Source organism: Rhinopithecus roxellana, chromosome 13, assembly GCF_007565055.1.
Source record: "Rhinopithecus roxellana isolate Shanxi Qingling chromosome 13, ASM756505v1, whole genome shotgun sequence".
Lineage (NCBI taxonomy): Eukaryota > Metazoa > Chordata > Mammalia > Primates > Cercopithecidae > Rhinopithecus > Rhinopithecus roxellana.
The window spans coordinates 109,282,682-109,301,458 of NC_044561.1; the positions used below are offsets into that span (position 1 = coordinate 109,282,682).

At 50.0% G+C, this 18,777-nt stretch overlaps 2 protein-coding genes across 3 annotated transcripts in view; one reads left to right on the forward strand and one right to left on the reverse strand.

Annotated features, from left to right (window-relative positions):
* Nucleotides 1–279: 279 nt before the first annotated feature.
* Nucleotides 280–11,680, forward strand: TLDC2 (TBC/LysM-associated domain containing 2). The gene is made up of 5 exons (XM_030915348.1): nucleotides 280–447; nucleotides 1,428–1,580; nucleotides 3,008–3,103; nucleotides 8,588–8,661; nucleotides 11,077–11,680. The coding sequence occupies exons 1-5, from the start codon at nucleotides 280–282 to the stop codon at nucleotides 11,210–11,212; spliced, it is 627 nt and encodes a 208-aa protein (XP_030771208.1). The 3' UTR covers nucleotides 11,213–11,680.
* Nucleotides 11,681–14,739: 3,059 nt separating this feature from the next.
* The window catches only part of SAMHD1 (SAM and HD domain containing deoxynucleoside triphosphate triphosphohydrolase 1), a 75,083-nt gene continuing 71,045 nt past the window's right edge, over nucleotides 14,740–18,777 (reverse strand). For both annotated transcript variants that reach the window (XM_030914206.1, XM_010355318.2), the window contains one exon: nucleotides 14,740–15,116. In XM_030914206.1, coding sequence (XP_030770066.1) covers nucleotides 14,982–15,116 — 135 coding nt within the window. In that variant the 3' untranslated portion in view covers nucleotides 14,740–14,981. The remainder of the gene's footprint in view (nucleotides 15,117–18,777) is intronic.

Genomic DNA, 18,777 nt, shown 5'->3' on the forward strand with positions numbered 1-18,777 from the left:
CGACAAACCGCAGGGCCTACGGCCCCATCTGAGCCTTGTGGGGTGCTGGCGGGGGTCGGGGGGACTGTGCTCCAGCCCTGAGCCGGCAGGGACCAGGGAGGAAGCAGGCTGGCAGCAGGGGCAGCATCCTGTCTGTCGTGGAAACCCCCAACTACCCTGGGCTGGGCTGGGGGTTACAGGCACATGGGCAGGGAGTGATGAGGTGGCCCGAGGGGGCTCCTGGGCTCAGGAGATGGTAGAAGCTGGGACCTCCTGTCCCTGGACCCACCAGGCCTCTTTATGTTTTCGCAGCCCACCCAGGTGGAGGACACCCTGTCTGGGGAGGAGGGTAACGAAGAGGAAGAGGAGGAGGAGGCAGCTCCAGACCCAGCTGCTGCTCCTGAGGATCCCATGGTGCCCCAGCTGACAGAAGCCAGCCAAGTTTTGAGTGCCTCAGATATTAGGCAGGTCCGGACACTGCCCATGGCACAAGAATTTCAGCCCTAAACCTGAGTCTCACCCTCCTGCCCTATACCAGCCACACCCAGAGGCACCTAGAGTCATCCTTGCTCTGTTCTCATCATGCATTACTTCTGGCAAATTGCTTCTTCTCTCGGGGCTTTGCTTCCTTTCTTGTGAAATCATCCAGTGTTGCTAGCACCTCCCTCTACACTGGGCCAAGAGGTTAAGGAGGTAAAGAAAGAGGCTAGGACAGGCGCGGTGGCTCATGCCTGTAATCCCAGCACTTCGGGAGGCCAAGGCAGGGGGATTGCTTGAGGCCAGGAGTTGGAGACCAGCCTGGCCAACATGGCAAAATCCTGTCTCTACTAAAACTACAAAAATTAGCTGGGTGTGGTGGTGTGCACCTGTAGTCCCAGCTACTCGGGAGGCTGAGGCACGAGATTTGCTTGGACCCAGGAGGCGAAGGTTGCAGTGAGCTGAGATTGTGTTGCTCTACTCTGGCCTGGGTGACAGAGTGAGACTCTGTCTGAAAGGGAAAAAAGGAAAGAGACTAATTCCTACATAGAAGAAGCCCTTGGGAACTGAGGCCAAAGTTGGAAAGGGGTGGGTGGATGAGACGATGGATCAGGCGGAGGGGTTCAGCATCTTTCCTATTCTCTGGCCTCTGGGGGCCAGGGTGACTGAGCAGAAACAGTCCCGAGAGTCCTGACCCGGGTTCAAATCCTGGCTCTGCCATTCACTACCCATGTGAGCTTTGGGCTAGTTGTTCCACCTCCCTGAGCCTCAGTTTCCTCATCTGTAACATGGGAATAATAACCCTTATCTCTGAGGGCTATTGCTAATGGCATGAAAGTCCCTAGAAACAGCAAACTGCTCTATCGCCTGTAAAGCACTGGGCTGGATGCATGGTGGCTGTCCAAGCCCATCCCCAGGATATGGCAGGAGGGAGCAAGAACTCCTCCATTCACCTCCAGCCCTGTCCCCAGCTCAGCTTTCACTTCCCACCAAGAGTCACCGGCCATCCCTGGAGTCTGGTCTTCTGCACGTCGAGGGACGGTTTCAGCCTGCAGAGCCTGTACCGGCAGATGGAGGGCTGCAGCGGGCCAGTGCTGCTGGCGCTCAGGGACCAGGACGGGCAGGTGAGCTGGGCAGGGGTGCCACCCGAGGCTCTGGGGGCACCCCACCAGGTACCCGTGGGTCCCGACCCAACGCAGCTCAGGGACGAGCAGGCAGAGTGAAAGACTAAGTCACCTATAATGGACACTGATGATGGCAATGAGACCTGTTCACTCAGAGCCATTCCCCCATTTATGCGTTCAACACATCTACATGGGGCGCCTTCTGTGTGCCAGGTGAGAGGTGGGATAGAGCAGATCAACCCAGAAGCAGCCCCAGCTCTCTTGGAGCTAATGGTCTAATAGGGGAAGGGTCAGACAATTAAGCAAATAATCATTTGACTGTAAAACTGCATCTTCATCCTCAGAAGTAGAAGAAAGTGTGGGGGGTGCCGGGCACGGTGGCTCACACCTGTAATCCCAGCACTTTGGGAGGCTGAAGCAGGAGGATTGCGTCAGTCCAGGAGTTCAAGACCAGCCTGGACAACATAGCCAGACCCTGTCTCTAAAAATAAACAAAAACAAAAACAAACAACAACAACAAAATTAGCCAGGTGTGGTGGTGTTTGCCTATAGTCCCAGCAACTGCAGCTGGGGGCATTGTAGAGGGGTTGAGGCTGCAGTGAGCCATGATTGCACCACTGCACTCCAGCCTGGGTGACAGAGTGAGACCCTGTCTGGAAAAAAAAAAAAAAAGATATACACTGGCATTAAACTGATGTCAGAAGGAAACGTACCAAAATATTAAGAGTGATTATCTTGGGGAAGAAGGAGGAGGACTGGGAGATGGCTTTACTTTTTTTATTTTGCTTGTCTATAACTGCTACTTTTTTCTGTGATTACTTGCATAGAATATATATATATAAATATAAATATATATATATATATATATATATAATATTTTTTTTTAAGATGGAGTCTCGCTCTGTCACCCAGACTGGAGTGTAGTGGTGTGATCTCAACTCACTGCAACCTCCACCTCCTGAGTTCGAGTGATTCTCCTAACTCAGCCTCCCAAGTAGCTGGGATTACAGGTGCCCACCACCATGCCTGGTTAATTTTTGTATGTTTAAGTAGAGACAGGATTTCGCTATGTTGGCCAGGCTGGCCTTGAACTCCTGACCTCAGGTGATCAGCCCACCCCAGTCTCCCCAAAGTGTTGGGATTACAGGCATGAGCCATCGCACTTGGCCTAGAGTAAGTATATTTAAGAAAAAGGAGGGCCCTGACCGCCCAGAGGAGGAAGCCAGCAGGACCTCTTCCTTGGGGAGCATTAAGGGAAAGGATGCATAAGGATTCCTCCTCTTGGGTGTGGAGCCCCCATGCCTCAGCTCTGTCCCAGCTTCCCAGGTGACCTCTAGGATGAGCCTGTATTACTAAACCTGAAGAATGAGGGTCGTCAGAGGACCCCCAGCTCCTTCCAGCTGCAGACTGCAACTTCCGCTTTCCAGATATTTGGAGCCTTCTCCTCCTCGGCTATCCAACTCAGCAAAGGCTTCTATGGTACTGGCGAGACATTCCTCTTCTCCTTCTCACCACAGCTGAAGGTGATGTTCCCAACCTTCCATGGGGGGAGTGGGGTGTGTGGCGAGACAAAGGTCCTGGGGTCCCAGTGGCCCTCAGCTCCATCCTCCACGATGGGCTGCCTGGTGTGCCACCATCCTTCCACAGGGGGAATGAGCAGGGCAGTGGTGGGCAGAGCATCCCCCTTGACCTGTCTGTCCTGCATTTAAAACATACTTGGTGGGTCTGGCCGGGCGTGGTGGCTCACGCCTGTAATCCCAGCACTTTGGAAGGCTGAGGCGGGCGGATCACGAGGTCAGGAGATCGAGACCATCCTGGCTAACATGGTGAAACCCCGTCTCTACTAAAAAATACAAAAAATTAGCCGGTGTGGTGGCAGGCGCCTGTAGTCCCAGCTATTCGGGAGGCTGAGGCAGGAGAATGGCATGAACCGGGGAGGCGGAGCTTGCAGTGAGCCACTGCACTCCAGCCTGGGCGACAGAGCGAGACTCCGTCTCAAAAAAAAAAAAAAAAAAATACTTGGTGGGTCTCTGGCAACCGCTGACTGGCTGAGAGGAGGGAGGACCATGCTTTCCAGGCACAGGGTGGGAAGACAAGACAGACCTGAGGGCGTGGTGGCAGGACGACGAAGAAGGACACAGCCAGTGGCTTCTCAGGAAGTATGGGGGCCAGGCACCATGGCTCATGCCTGTAATCCTACTTTGGGAGGCCAAACGAAGGTGGATTGCTTGAGTCCAGGAGTTCAAGACCTGCCTGGGCAACATAGTGAGACCCCATCTCTACAAAAAATACAAAAATTAGCCAGACATGGTAGAGCACACCTGTAGTCCCAGCTACTTGAGAGGCTGATGAGGGAGGATCGTTTAAGCCTGGAAGGTTGAGGCTGTGGTGAGCCGTGATCGCACCACTGCATTCCAGCCTGGGCAACACAGCAAGACCCTGTCTCCAAAAAATAAAGAAATACGGGGTGAGGTCATTGCTGGAGGAAGGTGAAGGATCGGGTATCGCAGTCATCACAGGTGTGGGAAGGGAGGGAAGCCTGCTGGAGAACACCAGAGCAGCAGAAGTGCCGCTGGGTCGTGTGAGTGGCAGCTTGGGTTGTGAGGTTAGGGCGCCGCCACTTCTGTGACTGCTTCTTCAGCAGCATTGGCTGCTCAGCGCAGGCCTGCAGAGAGGGGACACCAGAGAGTGGACTGCAGAGAGCAGGCAGCCAGGGTTAGAGGTTTTGCCCAACTGGTTTAACAGCAGCAGAGAGGGAAAGAAAGTTGAAGGGAGTGACAATACAACATGGACCACAGAACCTCGAATGGAGAAGGAGGGGAGGGAAGCAGGGGGCACAGCGGGACACCAAGGCAAAGGTGGGCTCGGCCTGAGAGGTCTCCTTGACGTCAAAGGCTTGGAGTAGTGACAGCAGTTGGACAATGTGTTGGAAGACAGGATACAGTGGACAGAGAGAGGGACATTTGAAATAGGCTGTGGAAGAGCCACCTGCCATCCTTGCTGAGGACAAATTCTCAGATGTGACCATGGAAGACAGCAGCAGAAACCCATTCTAGGGCAGCGCCTGGACAGGTCCACGTGGATAGTGAAGTTTACCAGAGAGCTGTGAAGGGTTGGGGGTGGTGAGTCAGAGCTCAAGTTTCTAATTAATGACGAGTGGGAGAGTGAAAGGCACAAGATGACTGGTATAGTCAGGTGGCTCGACCTGCCCAGGAGCTGGGTGAGAATAATAGTCCCAAACATCTTCCATCCAAAGATTTCCTGCCTCTGGGTTATTTATCCACTAAAGCCACTGAGCAGTACCTGCTTGGCACAGAGCAGACTATTTTTACTACTAGTAAAAATGGCCAGGCCAAGCGCTGTGACTCATGCCTATAATCCCAGCACTCTTAGGGAGGCAGAGGCAGGAGGATCGCTTGAGCCCAGGAGTTCAAGACCAGCCTGGGCAACAGAGCAAGATGCTATTTTCCACAAAAAGGAAAAAACAAAAACAAAACAAAAAATGGCCAGGTGCGGTGGCCGGCTCACACCTGTAATCCCAGCATTTTTCGGGACTGAGGTGGGAGGATTGCTTGAGCTCAGGAGTTCAAGACCATCCTGGGCAACAGAGTGAGATGCTGTCTCTTGAAAAAAAATTTTTTTTTAATTGTTCAATGGATGAAGTCGTTCCAGGTATTTTGCTATTAGAGATCTCTCCAATGCACAGACTAAGATTCCTTCAGACACATCCAATCACACAGTCATCTGGTCTCATGACAGGGAGTTCACAAGGAGCTACGGACTGCTTTGCTAAAGGCAAAATACACCATATCTATTGCATTGCTGCCATCAGCTGGAGGGGCTCCATCAAGCTTCCCAGGATCCAGGAAAGGGTGAGGGAGGCATAGTGAGCCAGTGCTGGTACTACTCATCACCACTTGCCTTCCTGAACTTAAGTCTTAGTTCTAAAGTTCTAGAATTTTCCTTCCATTGCACTGACAGCTCCTAGTAGAATCTTTTGCTGGTTCCTCCTCATCTTCCCAGCCTTTCAACATCAGAGCTCAGGTGTTGGTTCTCATCTCTTCTCTAGCGACCCTCATTTATTCTGTGGTTTCATCCATTCCCACAGCTCTTCATGCTGCCTGTATACTAATGGCCTCTTCCCTGGACTCCAATCTCACATATATCCAACAACTGTCCATCATCTCTCTTTGCATCTCAAACATGGCATTTCTTTTCTCTTTTTTTTCTGAGACAGAGTCTCACTCTGTCACCCAGGCTGGAGTACAGTGGCGCCATCTCAGCTCACCACAGCCTCCACCTCCTGGGCTCAACTGATCCTCCTGCCTCAGCCTCCCAAGTAGCTGGGACTATGGGCACATGCCACCATGCCTGGCTCATTTTTGTAATTTTGTAGAGACGGGGTTTCACCATGTTGCCCAGGCTGGTTTTGAATTCCTGAGCTCAAGTGATATGCCTGCTTCCACCTCCCAAAGTGCTGGTATTACAGGTATGAGCGCTGCATCTGGCCCCAAACATAGCATTTCCAGCTTATCGTGTCCCAAACAGAGCTCCTGGCTTTCCCGCACACAGCCTCTTCCTCCTGCTATCTTCCCCCATCAAAGTGAATGGCATCTCCCTCTCCTGCTGCTGAGATAGAAAGTCTTGAAGTCCTCCTTAACTCTTGTCTTTCACAACTTCACATCTGAGCTGTCAGCGAATTCTGATAGCTCTGCTTTCTCTCTATATTCGGGATCCACCACTGCCATGTCCTTTGCTGCCATCTTGGTTCAAGCCACCATCATTACTTGTGTGTCCCTGCTATTGCCTCCTAAAAGGTCTCTCACTGCCTCCACTTCAGTCAGCACAGTAGCTGGAGCAATCCTTTCAAAAGGTAAGCCAGGGCAGGACGCAGTGGCTCATGCCTGTAATCCCAGCACTTTGGGAGGCCGAGGTGGGTGGATCACTTGCGGTCAGGAGTTTGAGACCCATCTGGCCAACATGGTGAAACCCCATCTCTACTAAAAACACAAAAATTAGCCAGGCGTGGTAGTATGCGCCTGTAATCCCAGCTACTCGGTAGGCTGAGGCATGAGAATCTCTTGAACCTGGAGGAGGCAGAGGTTGCAGTGAGTTGAGATCGTGCCACTGCACTCCAGCCAGGGTGACAGAGTGAGACTCTGTCTTAACACAAATTTAAAAAAAGGTGGGGGGAAGCTAGAACTCACAGCATGTCACTCCTTGGCTTCCTCTTTCACTTGGGGAAGAGCCAAAGTGTGTCCAATGATCTACGTCCCTATGCCTTCTGGCCTCTCCCTGAATGGCATGTCTTGCTACTTTTCCTTTCTCTCACTCTGCTCCAACCACACTGACCTCTGAGCTGGTCCGCAAACATGGAACTTCACGTCTTTAATGTAAATAAAGAGAAATAAAACAGGGTCTGGGAGGAAGGGCTGCTTCAGATAGGGTGGTCCAGGAAATTTCTCTGAGATGACATTTGGGTGGAAGGATGAGAGGTGGGCCCTCTGAGGATCCGGGGGAATTGCATTCTGGGCAGAGGGATTCTAGGGCAGGAACGGGCTTTGGGTGTTCCAGGGATGGAAAGACTGGAGTAGCTAATGTGTAGTCAATAAGGGGGAGAAGGGGCCAGAGAGAAAACCAGGGGTTAGAGCTGGCTGCACTTTTAAGTTTTGACAGTTTTTTTTTTGTTTTTGTTTTTTAGAGTTGGGGTCTTGCTCTGTTACCCATTGCTAGAGTGCAGAGGTGCAACCATAGCTCACCGTAGCCTCCATTCCTGGGCTGAAGTTATCCTTCCACCTTAGCCTCCCTAATAGCTGGGACTATAGGTGCACACCACCATGACCAGCTAGGTTTAAAAAAATTTTTTTAGGGCCGGGCGCAGTGACTCACGCCTGTAATCCCAGCTCTTTGGGAGGGTGAGGCAGGCAGATCATGAGGTCAGTAGATTGAGACCAGCCTGGGCGACATGGTGAAACCCGTCTCTACTAAAATACAAAAAGTTAGCTGGGCGTGGTGGCGCGTGCCTGTAGTCCCAGCTACTCGGGAGGCTGAGGGAGGGGAATTGTTTGAACTCTGGAGGCGGAGGTTGCAGTGAGCCGAGATTGCGCCACTACACTCCAGCCTGGTGACAGAGCGAGACTCCGTATCAAAAGAGAGAAAGAGAAAAAAAATTTTTTAGAGATAGGGGAGGGTCTTACTTTGTTGCCCTGGTTGGTCTAGAACTCCTGACCTCAAGGAAACTCCTGGCCTCAAGTGATCCTCCTGCCTCAGCCTACTGAGTAGCTGGGATTACAGGTGCACACCATCACACCTGGCTAGTTAAAAAATTGCTGGGATTACAGGCATGAGCCACTGCACCAGGCCCAGGCTGCACTTCTGGCCATTGTTAAGTTTAAGTTTATCCCCACTGCAATGGGAAGCCATTGGAGGACTTAGGCAGAGGAAACATCTGATTTGGACGTCGAACAGATCACGCAGATTGCAGTGTGGGTATGGCTGTAGGTACAAACAGTGGAGGCAGAGGGACCAGCTGGGAGGCTGTGATCCAGGCAGAGGATAGGATAGAAATGGCGGCAGGCAGGCTACGTCTAGAGCTGCGAGGCTTGTTGATGAGCTGGATGTGAGGCAGCGCTGAAGCGCAGGCGGACTGGTGTTGTCGGGTGAGAGGCGACGATGAGTTACTTAATGGCAGTATCAGTCCCCACTCCTGGCCTGGACTGCTCCCCTCCTCCCTCCAGCTTTGGAAACAGGAAGCCTCAGAGGTTGTTGTCCTATTCTAGAACAAGGTGGCTTCTAGGCTGTAGGAATTCAAACTAAAGGGCATGTGGCGGTGACTCCAAGGAGACTGAGAAGAGAAACCCCAAGATCCCTGAACCCGGAGTCCCACCTGTGGCTCGGCTGCGGCCTGGATGCAGTTCCCACCACAACATTGCCACCCAGTGGTTCGGGGTCAAACTGCAAGGGCGGGACTCGCTCCCGTAGTAACCTGAGCCTTTCCCATCACCCAGGTCTTTAAGTGGACTGGAAGCAACTCTTTCTTTGTGAAGGGAGACTTGGATTTACTGATGATGGGCAGTGGCAGGTGAGTGTCTCAGTCCTCCTGAGTCTTGGGGTGGTCTGTGTTCTGGTCCCTTTCCCTCTGCTGAACTGCTGGGCTAGGCTGCCCTTGATGCAATGGGGAGGCTGGTGGGAACTCTCAGGCTGTTCCCTTCATTGCTCAGCCTCCCAGCCAACCCCCTCACCCTCACGTTAAGCCAGTATTAAGCGGAAAGGATGTATGAGTGCCCCCACCGAAGTGTTACAGCTGGTGACAGTTTAGTCTGAATGTATGCAACTTTTGGAATAGAATTCCACATGGTTGGATGAGGCTAGCGTCAAGAGATGAGTGTGCCTCGTTTTTCCATCAGCCCAGGAATTGCAGGGGACATAACTCATTGCAGGAGCCTCCCTCGGTCAGGACAGGGGATAGAGAGAGGTAGGGAAAAAAAGTTGATCTCATCCTGGTGTGACCTTTACATTCAGGGGGCATGCGTCTTATCCTGAGGCCTGGGATGAGAACATTGCTTGATTAGTACCAGGCAAATTCTTTGCTCTCCCAACTGCCTGAAAAGCCTCCATTGAGGGGCAGCTTGGCACAGAACACATCAGCCATTGCTGATCTGCAGGAATTCACTTCCTAGCTCCGGCTGAGGTTTTCTATCAAATAAGGGGATTAGAATGGATGCTCTGAAGTATTTGGGCTCTCAGAGTTTGCACCCCGAGATGTACTAGCTTTGGTTAAAGAATTGCCATTTTTAATTTTTATTTTTTTATTTTTTTTTGAGACAGAGTCTCGCTCTGTCACCCAGGCTGGAGTGCAGTGGTGTGATCTCAGCTCACCGCAACTTCCCCCTCCCAGGTTCAAGTGATTCTCCTGCCTCAGCCTCTGGAGTAGCTGGGACTACAGGTGCTCGCCACCACGCTCGGCTAATTTTTGTATTAAGAACTGCCATCTTGGGCCAGGCTCATGCCTGTAATCCCAGCACTTTGGGAGGCCGAGGTGGGCGGATCATGAAGTCCGGAGATTGAGGCCATCCTGGCTACCACGATGAAACCCCACCTCTACTAAAAATACAAAAAATTAGCCAAGCGTGGTGGCTGGCGCCTGTAGTCCCAGCTACTTGGGAGGCTGAGGCAGGAGAATGGCGTGAACCCGGGAGGCGGAGCTTGCAGTGAGCCGAGATCGCACCACTGCACTTCAGCCTGGGCAACAGAGCAAGACACCTACCGAAAAAAAAAAAAATTGCCATCTTGGCTGGGTGCGGTGGCTCATGCCTGTAATTCCAGCACTTTGGTATGAGATGGGCAAGATTACTTGAGGTCAGGAGTTCGAGAGCACTCCGGCCAATGTGGTGAAACCCTGTCTCTACTAAAAAATACAAAAATTAGCTGGGCATGGTGGCAGGCATCTGTAGTCCCAGCTACTCGGGAGGCTGAGGTGGGAGAATTGCTTCAACCTGGAAGGTGGAGGTTGCAGTGAGCCGAGATCACGCATTGCACTCCTGGGCAACAGAGTGAGACTCCATCTCAAAAAAAAAAAAAAAAGAAAAAAAGAATTGCCATCTTAAAAATGCTCCAAATTTTTTTTTTTTTTTTTTTTTTGAGACAGAGTCTCGCTCTGTCGCCCAGGCTGGAGTGCAGTGGCCAGATCTCAGCTCACTGCAAGCTCCGCCTCCTGGGTTTACGCCATTCTCCTGCCTCAGCCTCCTGAGTAGCTGGGACTACAGTCGCCCGCCACCTCGCCCGGCTAGTTTTTTGTACTTTTTAGTAGAGACGGGGTTTCACCGTGTTAGCCAGGATGGTCTCGATCTCCTGACCTCGTGATCCGCCCGTCTCGGCCTCCCAAAGTGCTGGGATTACCGGCTTGAGCCACCGCGCCCGGCCTTCCAAATGTTCTGTGGGCTGTGGTGACAGTTGCGCCACTGTATATACTTATTAAAATACTGAACTGTTCAAAAAATACTCTTAGTCGGGCGTGGTGGCTCACGCCTGTAATCCCAGCACTTTGGGAGGCCAAGGCAGGCAGATCGCTTGAGGTCAGGAGTTCGAGACCAGCCTGGCCAACATAGCAAAACCCCATCTCTACTAAACATACAAAATTAACCAGGTATAGTGGTGGGTGGCCTGTAATCCCAGTTACTCGGGAGGCTGAGGTAGGAGAATTGCTTGAACCCGGGAGGTAGAGGTTGTGGTGAGCCAAGGTCGTGCCACTGCACTCCAGCCTGGGTGACAAAGCAAGACTCTATCTCAATAAATAAATAAACAAACAAACAAACAAATACTCTCAACCCCATGGGGAACAATGTGCTGAGTCCCCAATAATTCAGTATAAATTTCTTTAAGGGGAGGTAAGACAGGTGAAACTGGGCTGCCATCCTGGCATGGCCAATCAGTGGCAGAGCCTGAGGGTTTCAGCATGCAGGAGTGAGCTGCACCAAGACTGTCCTCTTCTCTCTAGTGGCCGGTTTGGGCTGTGGTTGGATGGAGACTTGTTTCACGGGGGAAGCTCCCCTTGCGCAACCTTCAACAACGAGGTGCTGGCCCGGCGGGAACAGTTCTGTGTCCAGGAGCTGGAGGTCTGGCTTCTCAGCTGATGGCCCTGCGGCAACAGGTACTCAGCCCTGCTCACGATGCCACCCAGGCCTTCCTGACACACGGCAGCCCGTGCTGTTCGAAACACAGATGCTGAAGGGCCCTAGAGTTGGCTGAGGCTGCTGGCCAGCCTCCTTGTGGCCTGGGGACCCAAGATACGGGTGGGGGCAGGCACTGCTCTTTTGCAAAGGTGACTCTGAAGGATTAAAAGATGCTTACACCTTACCCAAGCAGCACTGAGACCCTAAGCTAACAGGATCTTAGAAAACTAAGAAAAATCCACATCCCTTCCCATGCTAGTGCCTGCCTCCTGGCAAAGGGAAGATTTTTCACTATGCTGTTCCCCACCAGCTACTGAACGAGGAAAACCAACCTCATGAACATTATCATTTTAGAGGTTCTACAACGAATTCATGTTTATAGTAGAAAAACTAGAAGGCATTAAAAAAATGAAAATTGCCTAAAATTCAACCCCCTCAACTCTAACATTTTCATGTATATCCTTCCAGACAATGTTCCATGAATATGTGTGTGTGTGTATTCTTACAAAAACGGGACTCTACTCTGTATGTGTGGAAATGATTTACAGAATATTGTCAAACCTTAGAAACCTGGGCTTGAGCACTGGAACTAATAAAGACTCTAGCAGCATCATTCATCCTCTGGCCTGCTGCAGAACGTTGAGGCCCTTTTGTCTGCCACCAGTGCCAGGTTCTTGTGAATCTGCTATTTAATTTCATGATGAAGATATGAAAGGAGCAAATGAGTAATATGTATATTCAGACAAATAAGTCGAAAACTTTGTAGAACACAACTTTCAAGATGGAGATACATTCACGAAGCTTTATTGCAGCTGTTTCCCTTATCCAGTTGAAGTGGCCATTTTAATTTGCAGTTCTATTTACATTCCCAGGGTAACCACGTTCAGTAACTCTCTAGAGGCTAAGCTGTTAAAATTTCCATTTTTATACAAATAGCGAAGATGTTTCTTTCCTTCTTTTTTTTTTTTTCGTTTGAGACAGAGTTTCGTTCTTGACCCCCAGGCTGGAGTGCAGTAGTGATCTTGGCTTACTGCACACTCCGCCTCCCGGGTTCAAGTGATTCTCTTGCCTCGGCCTCCCGAGTAGCTGGGATTACAAGCACACACCACCACAATTTCGCCTGGCTAATTTCTGTATTTTCAGCAGAGACTGGGTTTCACCATGTTGGCCAGGCTGGTCTTGAACTCTTTACCTCAAGTGATCCACCCACCTCGGCCTCCCAACGTGCTGGGATTACAGGTGGGATTACAGACGTGAGCCACTTCGCCTGGCCAAGATGTTTCTTAAGGAAAATGTAACCTTGTAAATAGCGCAGAGTTATCATAATGAAAACAGTTGCAAAGAACATAAAGTACAGCTGCCTTACGTGTAACAAAAGATGCAAACAAAATCCATTCAAGTTGTTTCACAGACAGCACAGTGACACAGTATTAGGACTACAGAAACTCAGAGTAAACCACAATAATTTAAAGGTAAGATACACAGAAATAAAATGATTTTAACACAATATGACATTCCTGAGGCACCTTGGCTAAAGTGGGAATGACCTAGTGCCATGGCTGACCTCACTTGTGCGTCGCTGAGCCCATATGTGAACAGATCGCCCCGATACCATGGTAGGCATGAGAAGAGAACGGTTTTAACTATTCTCTTATGAATTGTAACCAACCCCTATTATCTACTGATAGATGGAATGTGGGGGTGGGGGCGGGGGTGGTGGGGGGGTGGGGTGATCATACAGGATGGCAGACATTCCAAGTACTCTTCACCCCAGTGTGGACGGAACAGAATCTGGCTACACGGTGGCCAGTGACAGACTGCTGGGAAATCTGCTGGCCTGTGGTCTGAGTTCCCCTACACGCTCAGGCTGACCCTCACTCCCAGTGTGCCAGGGAGGCTTAGTCCGGGGAGCACCAGAGCGGAAGACATTCGGGGCTCATGGCTCCCATCCCCACTAGCCTGCATCTTCAGCACCCTCTGGCCACCACCAGCTTTGGCTCTAACTGCAGACTTTTTTTTTTTTTTTTTTTTTTGAGATGGAGTCTCACTCTGTCACCCAGGCTGGAGTGCAGTGGCTCTATCTCAGCTCACTGCAAGCTCCGCCTCCTGGGTTCATGCCATTCTCCTGCCTCAGCCTCCCAAGTAGCTGGGACTACAGGTGCCCACCACCACGCCTGGCTAATTTTTTGTATTTTTAGTAGAGACGGGGTTTCACCATGTTAGCCAGAATGGTCTCTATCTCCTCATCCGACTGCCCTGGCCTCCCAAAGTGCTGGGATTACAGACGTGAGCCACTGCACCTGGCCCTGCAGACTTTGTTCTTGGTGAATTGCTATAGAACTGGGAATAAGGTGTGCCCTGGGCACAGGGACACTGCCCCACCAAGGTGGTGCCCCCTCCACTGCTGGGAAAACGAAGTTACCTAGGGGAGCCTGGAACCCACTGGGCAGTCACTAATTTCCGCACAGGCAGTGCAGTGTTTGCACTTTTTTTTTTTCTTTTTTTTTTTAGAGACGGAGTCTCACTCTGTCACCCAGGCTGGAGTGCAATGGCATGATCTTGGCTCACTGCAACCTCCGCCTCCCGGGTTCAAGTGATTCTCCTGCCTCAGCCTCCCAAGTAGCTGGGACTACAGGCGCACGCCGCCACGCCCGGCTAGTGTTTGCTCTTAAATACACAAAATGCACTGAACCAGCAAAAACAAAGTCCCAGGTCTGAGGAGCTCTGAGGATGGTGCCTGTGATGGCCTCTGGCCAGCTCTCCAGGATACTCAGAGAGCAGGTCAGGGGAGGCTTTCTCCAGGCTGGGCAGTGGGAAGGCCCTCTGGACCAGGGGAGTGAGTATTCAGGAGACAAAGGCACTGCCCAGGTCTGGAACCGCCATGGAGCCAGGGCACAGCCTAGTTTGGGGGATTCCTCTGTCACTGGGGGTAGGGATCTCCCAACAAGAGGCGGCTTTAGGCTCCACTCATGAGGAGGCCTGAGCTCTCAGATCTTCCCCAAAACCTAATCAGGCCTCTCACCAGTGTGTTGGAGGCCACTCCTGGCCATCATCTACAACTGTTTACCCCAACCTGGCACCTTGTAAGGGGGCTAAAAGGGTGAGGGGAGGTGTTTCTCGCCTATGCTTGAAGAGGACTATCCTCAAACTTGAAGTGACAGGGAACTCTTCACCGGGGCAGGATTTGATGTTTTGTTTTTAGCCATGTTTGTCTATGACAATGTCAACTTCTAATTCCAATTTGTACCCTTGTCTCATTTCTACATTAAAAACAAAAAACAATCATCCGTCATAAAAGTTCAGAGTAAGCTGGGTGTGGTGGCAGGTGCCTATAGTTCCAGCTACTTGGGGGGCTAAGGCAGGAGGGTCGCTTGAGCCCAGGAAAGTGCGAGTCCAGCCTGGGCAACAGAGCAAAACCTTGTCTTTTAAAAAAGAAAAAAAAGAGAGTTCAGAGTAGATAAAAGAGTTGTTATTCTAAGAAAATAGACTACTGAAGGAGAAAGACTTTAGTAATATTAAAAATAGGCAAGGTAATACTTTTCATAGTATAGTAAGATTTGCCTAATACCATCTTATTTCTTTGATTAAAAATTACTTAGCGTCAGCATGCGTGTACATTCAAATTACAAAATTAAAGCATGAGTTATCATAATTTTGCAGAATTCTATGAGTGAAGCCCCTAAATGAATTGTGCTGGGGAGGGAGTTTGTAAACAGCCGACTGCAGACATTCACCTTGGGTCATCTTTAAAAAGCTGGAGTCTGCTTTTGGATGCTTCTCGGAGGCAAGTTGGACTTTGGACTGAAGTCCTGTAGTTCCATTCCTTTTTCTGAGGTGTTATGAGTGGGGCTATAACATCGCCATCCTATTAGGAGGAGAGAGAAAAACAGAGAACAGAGAAAAGCCAGTTTCCATCATCTTATTTGTGAGTGAAAGTCTCAGGTGCGCACATCCTCATCTTGCATATAGATTGCTTCTAGGTGTCCTCACTCCAGGGAAACTCCAAATTACATATGCCCTGTGCTTGGGACAAATTAGAAACACTACAGTCTTATGCAGGAAGAGCCTTCATGAAAACAGACACTGGCCTCTGCAGAGATGACCGGAAGCAGCATACCACTGCCCACCTCTATGGCCTCCTTCACGGAGCACAAACCCTGTCCTGTTTGCCCAGGAGAAAGACAGGATGCACTGAACCCCCAGGTTCTCTCTCGCCTGGGCCCCTCTGCGATAAATGGCCCAGGCCTACAAGATGGCAAAGAAGGGGAGAAAAGACAGTATGTACCTGCAGAATTTAAATTTTTCTCTGCATCAAAGCTCTAACGTTGGCCCCATCAGCATAGGCTCCAGCCAAAGGACCTCCTCCACCCAAAATAAGGGAGAGATCCAAAGAGAGGTGATACAATGACCTGAAACCATAGAGGTAAGAAGAAGCAAGGCCTCCTAATACTCGACTCTATGCTAAACTGTTCTGAACTTGTGTGTAGATCCTCTTTGGTTACGAGAGGATGCAGGATCTTGGAGAGGTTCTGTTGTGTCAGGAATACAATGCTGGTAGGAGGATTCGTGCTCCTCATCTGCCTGTTTGCTCTCAGATCCATTCTTCACTCCTCCTCTCCCTACTCTGTTTCACCGGAGCTACTCCGGTAAATTACATTTCTCAGCTCCCATGCCTGCTGGTTTCCAGTTAGGTTTGGTCTCTCTGGTGGGAGACGAGGTGAGAAGAGGGCAGAGAAATCAGGTTATTTCTCTCCCTACCTCCTCTGGCACGAGTGGCAGTGGCAGTGACTCTTCTGTGGTTCTAGCTTCTGCAGGTGGCCCCAGCTCCGGGACTCCCACCTGCTCCCTTGGTCTCTCCTATCCTAGAGGTGGTAGCAGCTTCCTGCTTTTGAATCACCGTCCTCTGTACTCATTTAGCTCTGCCAAAACTTTTGTATCTCATCCCCTATGTTAAATTTCTTCTGTTGAACCACATTGGATCTGACATGATAGAACCATTAAAAACAGTATTCTAAAAATTTATCATTATTATGTTTTTGAGATGGCATCTTGCTCTGTCACCCATGCTGGAGTGCAATGGCACGATTTCAGCTCACTGCAACCTCCACCTCCAGGGTTCAAGTGATTCTCCTGCCTCAGCCTCCCAAGTAGCTGGGATTACAGGTGTGCACCACCATGGCTAATTTTTGTATTTTTAGTAAAGATGGGGTTTCACTATGTTGGCCAGGATGGTCTCGAACTCCTGATCTCAGTAAAGGCAATCATTTAGGCCAGGCGTGGTGGCTCACGCCTATAATCCCAGCACTTTGGGAGGCCGAGGCAGGTAGATCACTTGAGGTCGGGAGTTTAAGACCAGCCTGGGCAACATGGTGAGACCGTCTCTACTAAAAATACAAAAATTAGCTGGGCATGGTGTTGCGTGCCTGTAGTCCCAGCTACTCAGGAGGCTGAGGCAAGAGAATCACTTCAACCCAGGAGGCGGAGCTTGCAGTGAGCTGAGACCATACCACTGCACTCCAGCCTGGGCAACAGAGTGAGACTCCATCTCAAAAAAAAAGTCATTCTATTGCTGTGATACTTGTTCTTTTTTTTTTTTTTTTTTTTTTGAGATGGAGTCTCACTCTGTCGCCCAGGCTGGAGTGCAGTGGGCGGATTTCAGCTGACTGCAAGCTCCGCCTCCCGGGTTTACGCCATTCTCCTGCCTCAGCCTCCCAAGTAGCTGGGACTACAGGCGCCCGCCACCTCGCCTGGCTAGTTTTTTGTATTTTTTAGTAGAGACAGGGTTTCACCGTGTTAGCCAGGATGGTCTCGATCTCCTGACCTCGTGATCCGCCCGTCTAGGCCTCCCAAAGTGCTGGGATTACAGGCTTGAGCCACCGCGCCTGCCCGATACTTGTTCTTAAAGGTCTATTTCAAAATCGACAGTATTTATTTGTCTTTAAACTCATCTCTATTTCTTTCTTTCTTTCTTTTTTTTATTGAGATGGAGTCTTGCTCTGTCGCCCAGACTGGAGTGCTGTGGAGCAATCTCGGCTCACTGCAAGCTCTGGTTCCTGGGTTCACGCCATTCTCCTGCCTCAGCCTCCCAAGAAGATGGGACTATAGGCACCTGCCACCACGCCCGGCTAATTTTTTGTATTTTTTAGTAGAGACGGGGTTTCACCATGTTAGCCAGGATGGTCTCGATCTCCTGACCTCGTGATCCACCCGCCTCGGCCTCCCAAAGTGCTGGGATTACAGGCGTGAGCCACCGCACCCGGCCTCATCTCTATTTCTACCCACGTTTCTTTCTTTCTTTCTTTCTTTCTTTGAGACAGCATCTTGCTCTGTCAACCAGGCTGGAGTGTAGTGGTGTGATCATAGCTCACTGCACCCTCAGACTCCTAGGCTCAAACAATCCTCCCACCTCAGCCTCCCAAAGTGCTAGGATTATAGATGTGAGCCACCATGCCTAGCATATAGCCAACTTTTTTATTTACACTCATTCTAATTTCAATTCTAGTGAATTTTATAAATGTAAACAAATATGTCACTTTCCTGCTTAAAACCCTTCAGTGCCAATGCTCCCTACTGCTCTTGGCTGACAGGACCATGCATAAAGCCCCAGACACCTCCACACTCTATGCTCCTTCCTGAAATGCACCATGTTCTTTCTCATCTTCCGAATTAACCCTGTGGTGTCTATGCCTCAACCCCTCCCCTACCACCACCTCCTGCTGCCAGCCCTTAACCCAGACTACTCCTTACTCAACCTTCAGGTCTCAGTTTATAAGCCCTTCTTTAAATAAGCTTTTCCTGACCAACCAAGACCAGCTAAATCTTCCTTTTCCTCCTCTAAGACTGTGTACTCACCCTACACCCAAAGTACTTACCATGCTCCTATAATTATTAATTTATGGAGCAAAATTAATAATTATTATTATCCCCAACTAGATTGTTATCCCCAACCTGAATGGGATCCATGGGTTATTAGGAACTGTCTATCTACGTACTGTTCCAGGCACCTAACAAGGGCATGGCAAAATACTCACTCAGTGAGTAAATGTACCAAATTTATAGTAGTTATCATGACACAGCCAAACTTTAATAGCCTCTCTTGACTCTCTGTTTCCAGCCTCTCCAAGTTTCAGTCTATCTGCAGCTAGAGTGCTCAGTGATTTAGTTTCAGGGATTTAATTTCACAGTACCTAGGACAGACATACAGCTGACCCTCTGCATCCATGGGCAGATTCAACCAACTGTAGATAGAAAATGTGAGGGGGGAGACATGGATGCCTGTGTCTATACTAAGCATGTACAGAGTTTCTTCTTGTCATGATTCCCTAAACAATACAGTATTAACAACTATTTACATAGGATTTACATTGTAGTAGGTTTTATAAGTAATCTAGAGATATTTAAAGTATAAAAGAGGATATGCATAGGTCATATGCAAACACTATACCATTTTATATAAGGCACTTGAGCCTCCATGGATTTTTCTATCTGTGGGGTCTATGGGGGTCCTGAAGCCAGTTCCCCACAGA

Bases quoted from the DNA above. Each gene is read 5' to 3' on its own strand.
- TLDC2 (XM_030915348.1), top strand. From the start codon at position 280: ATGTTTTCGCAGCCCACCCAGGTGGAGGACACCCTGTCTGGGGAGGAG. The intron at 3,104-8,587 runs GTGATGTTCCCA...CCCATCACCCAG, and splicing joins CCTTCTCACCACAGCTGAAG to GTCTTTAAGTGGACTGGAAG. The intron at 8,662-11,076 runs GTGAGTGTCTCA...TCTTCTCTCTAG, and splicing joins CTGATGATGGGCAGTGGCAG to TGGCCGGTTTGGGCTGTGGT.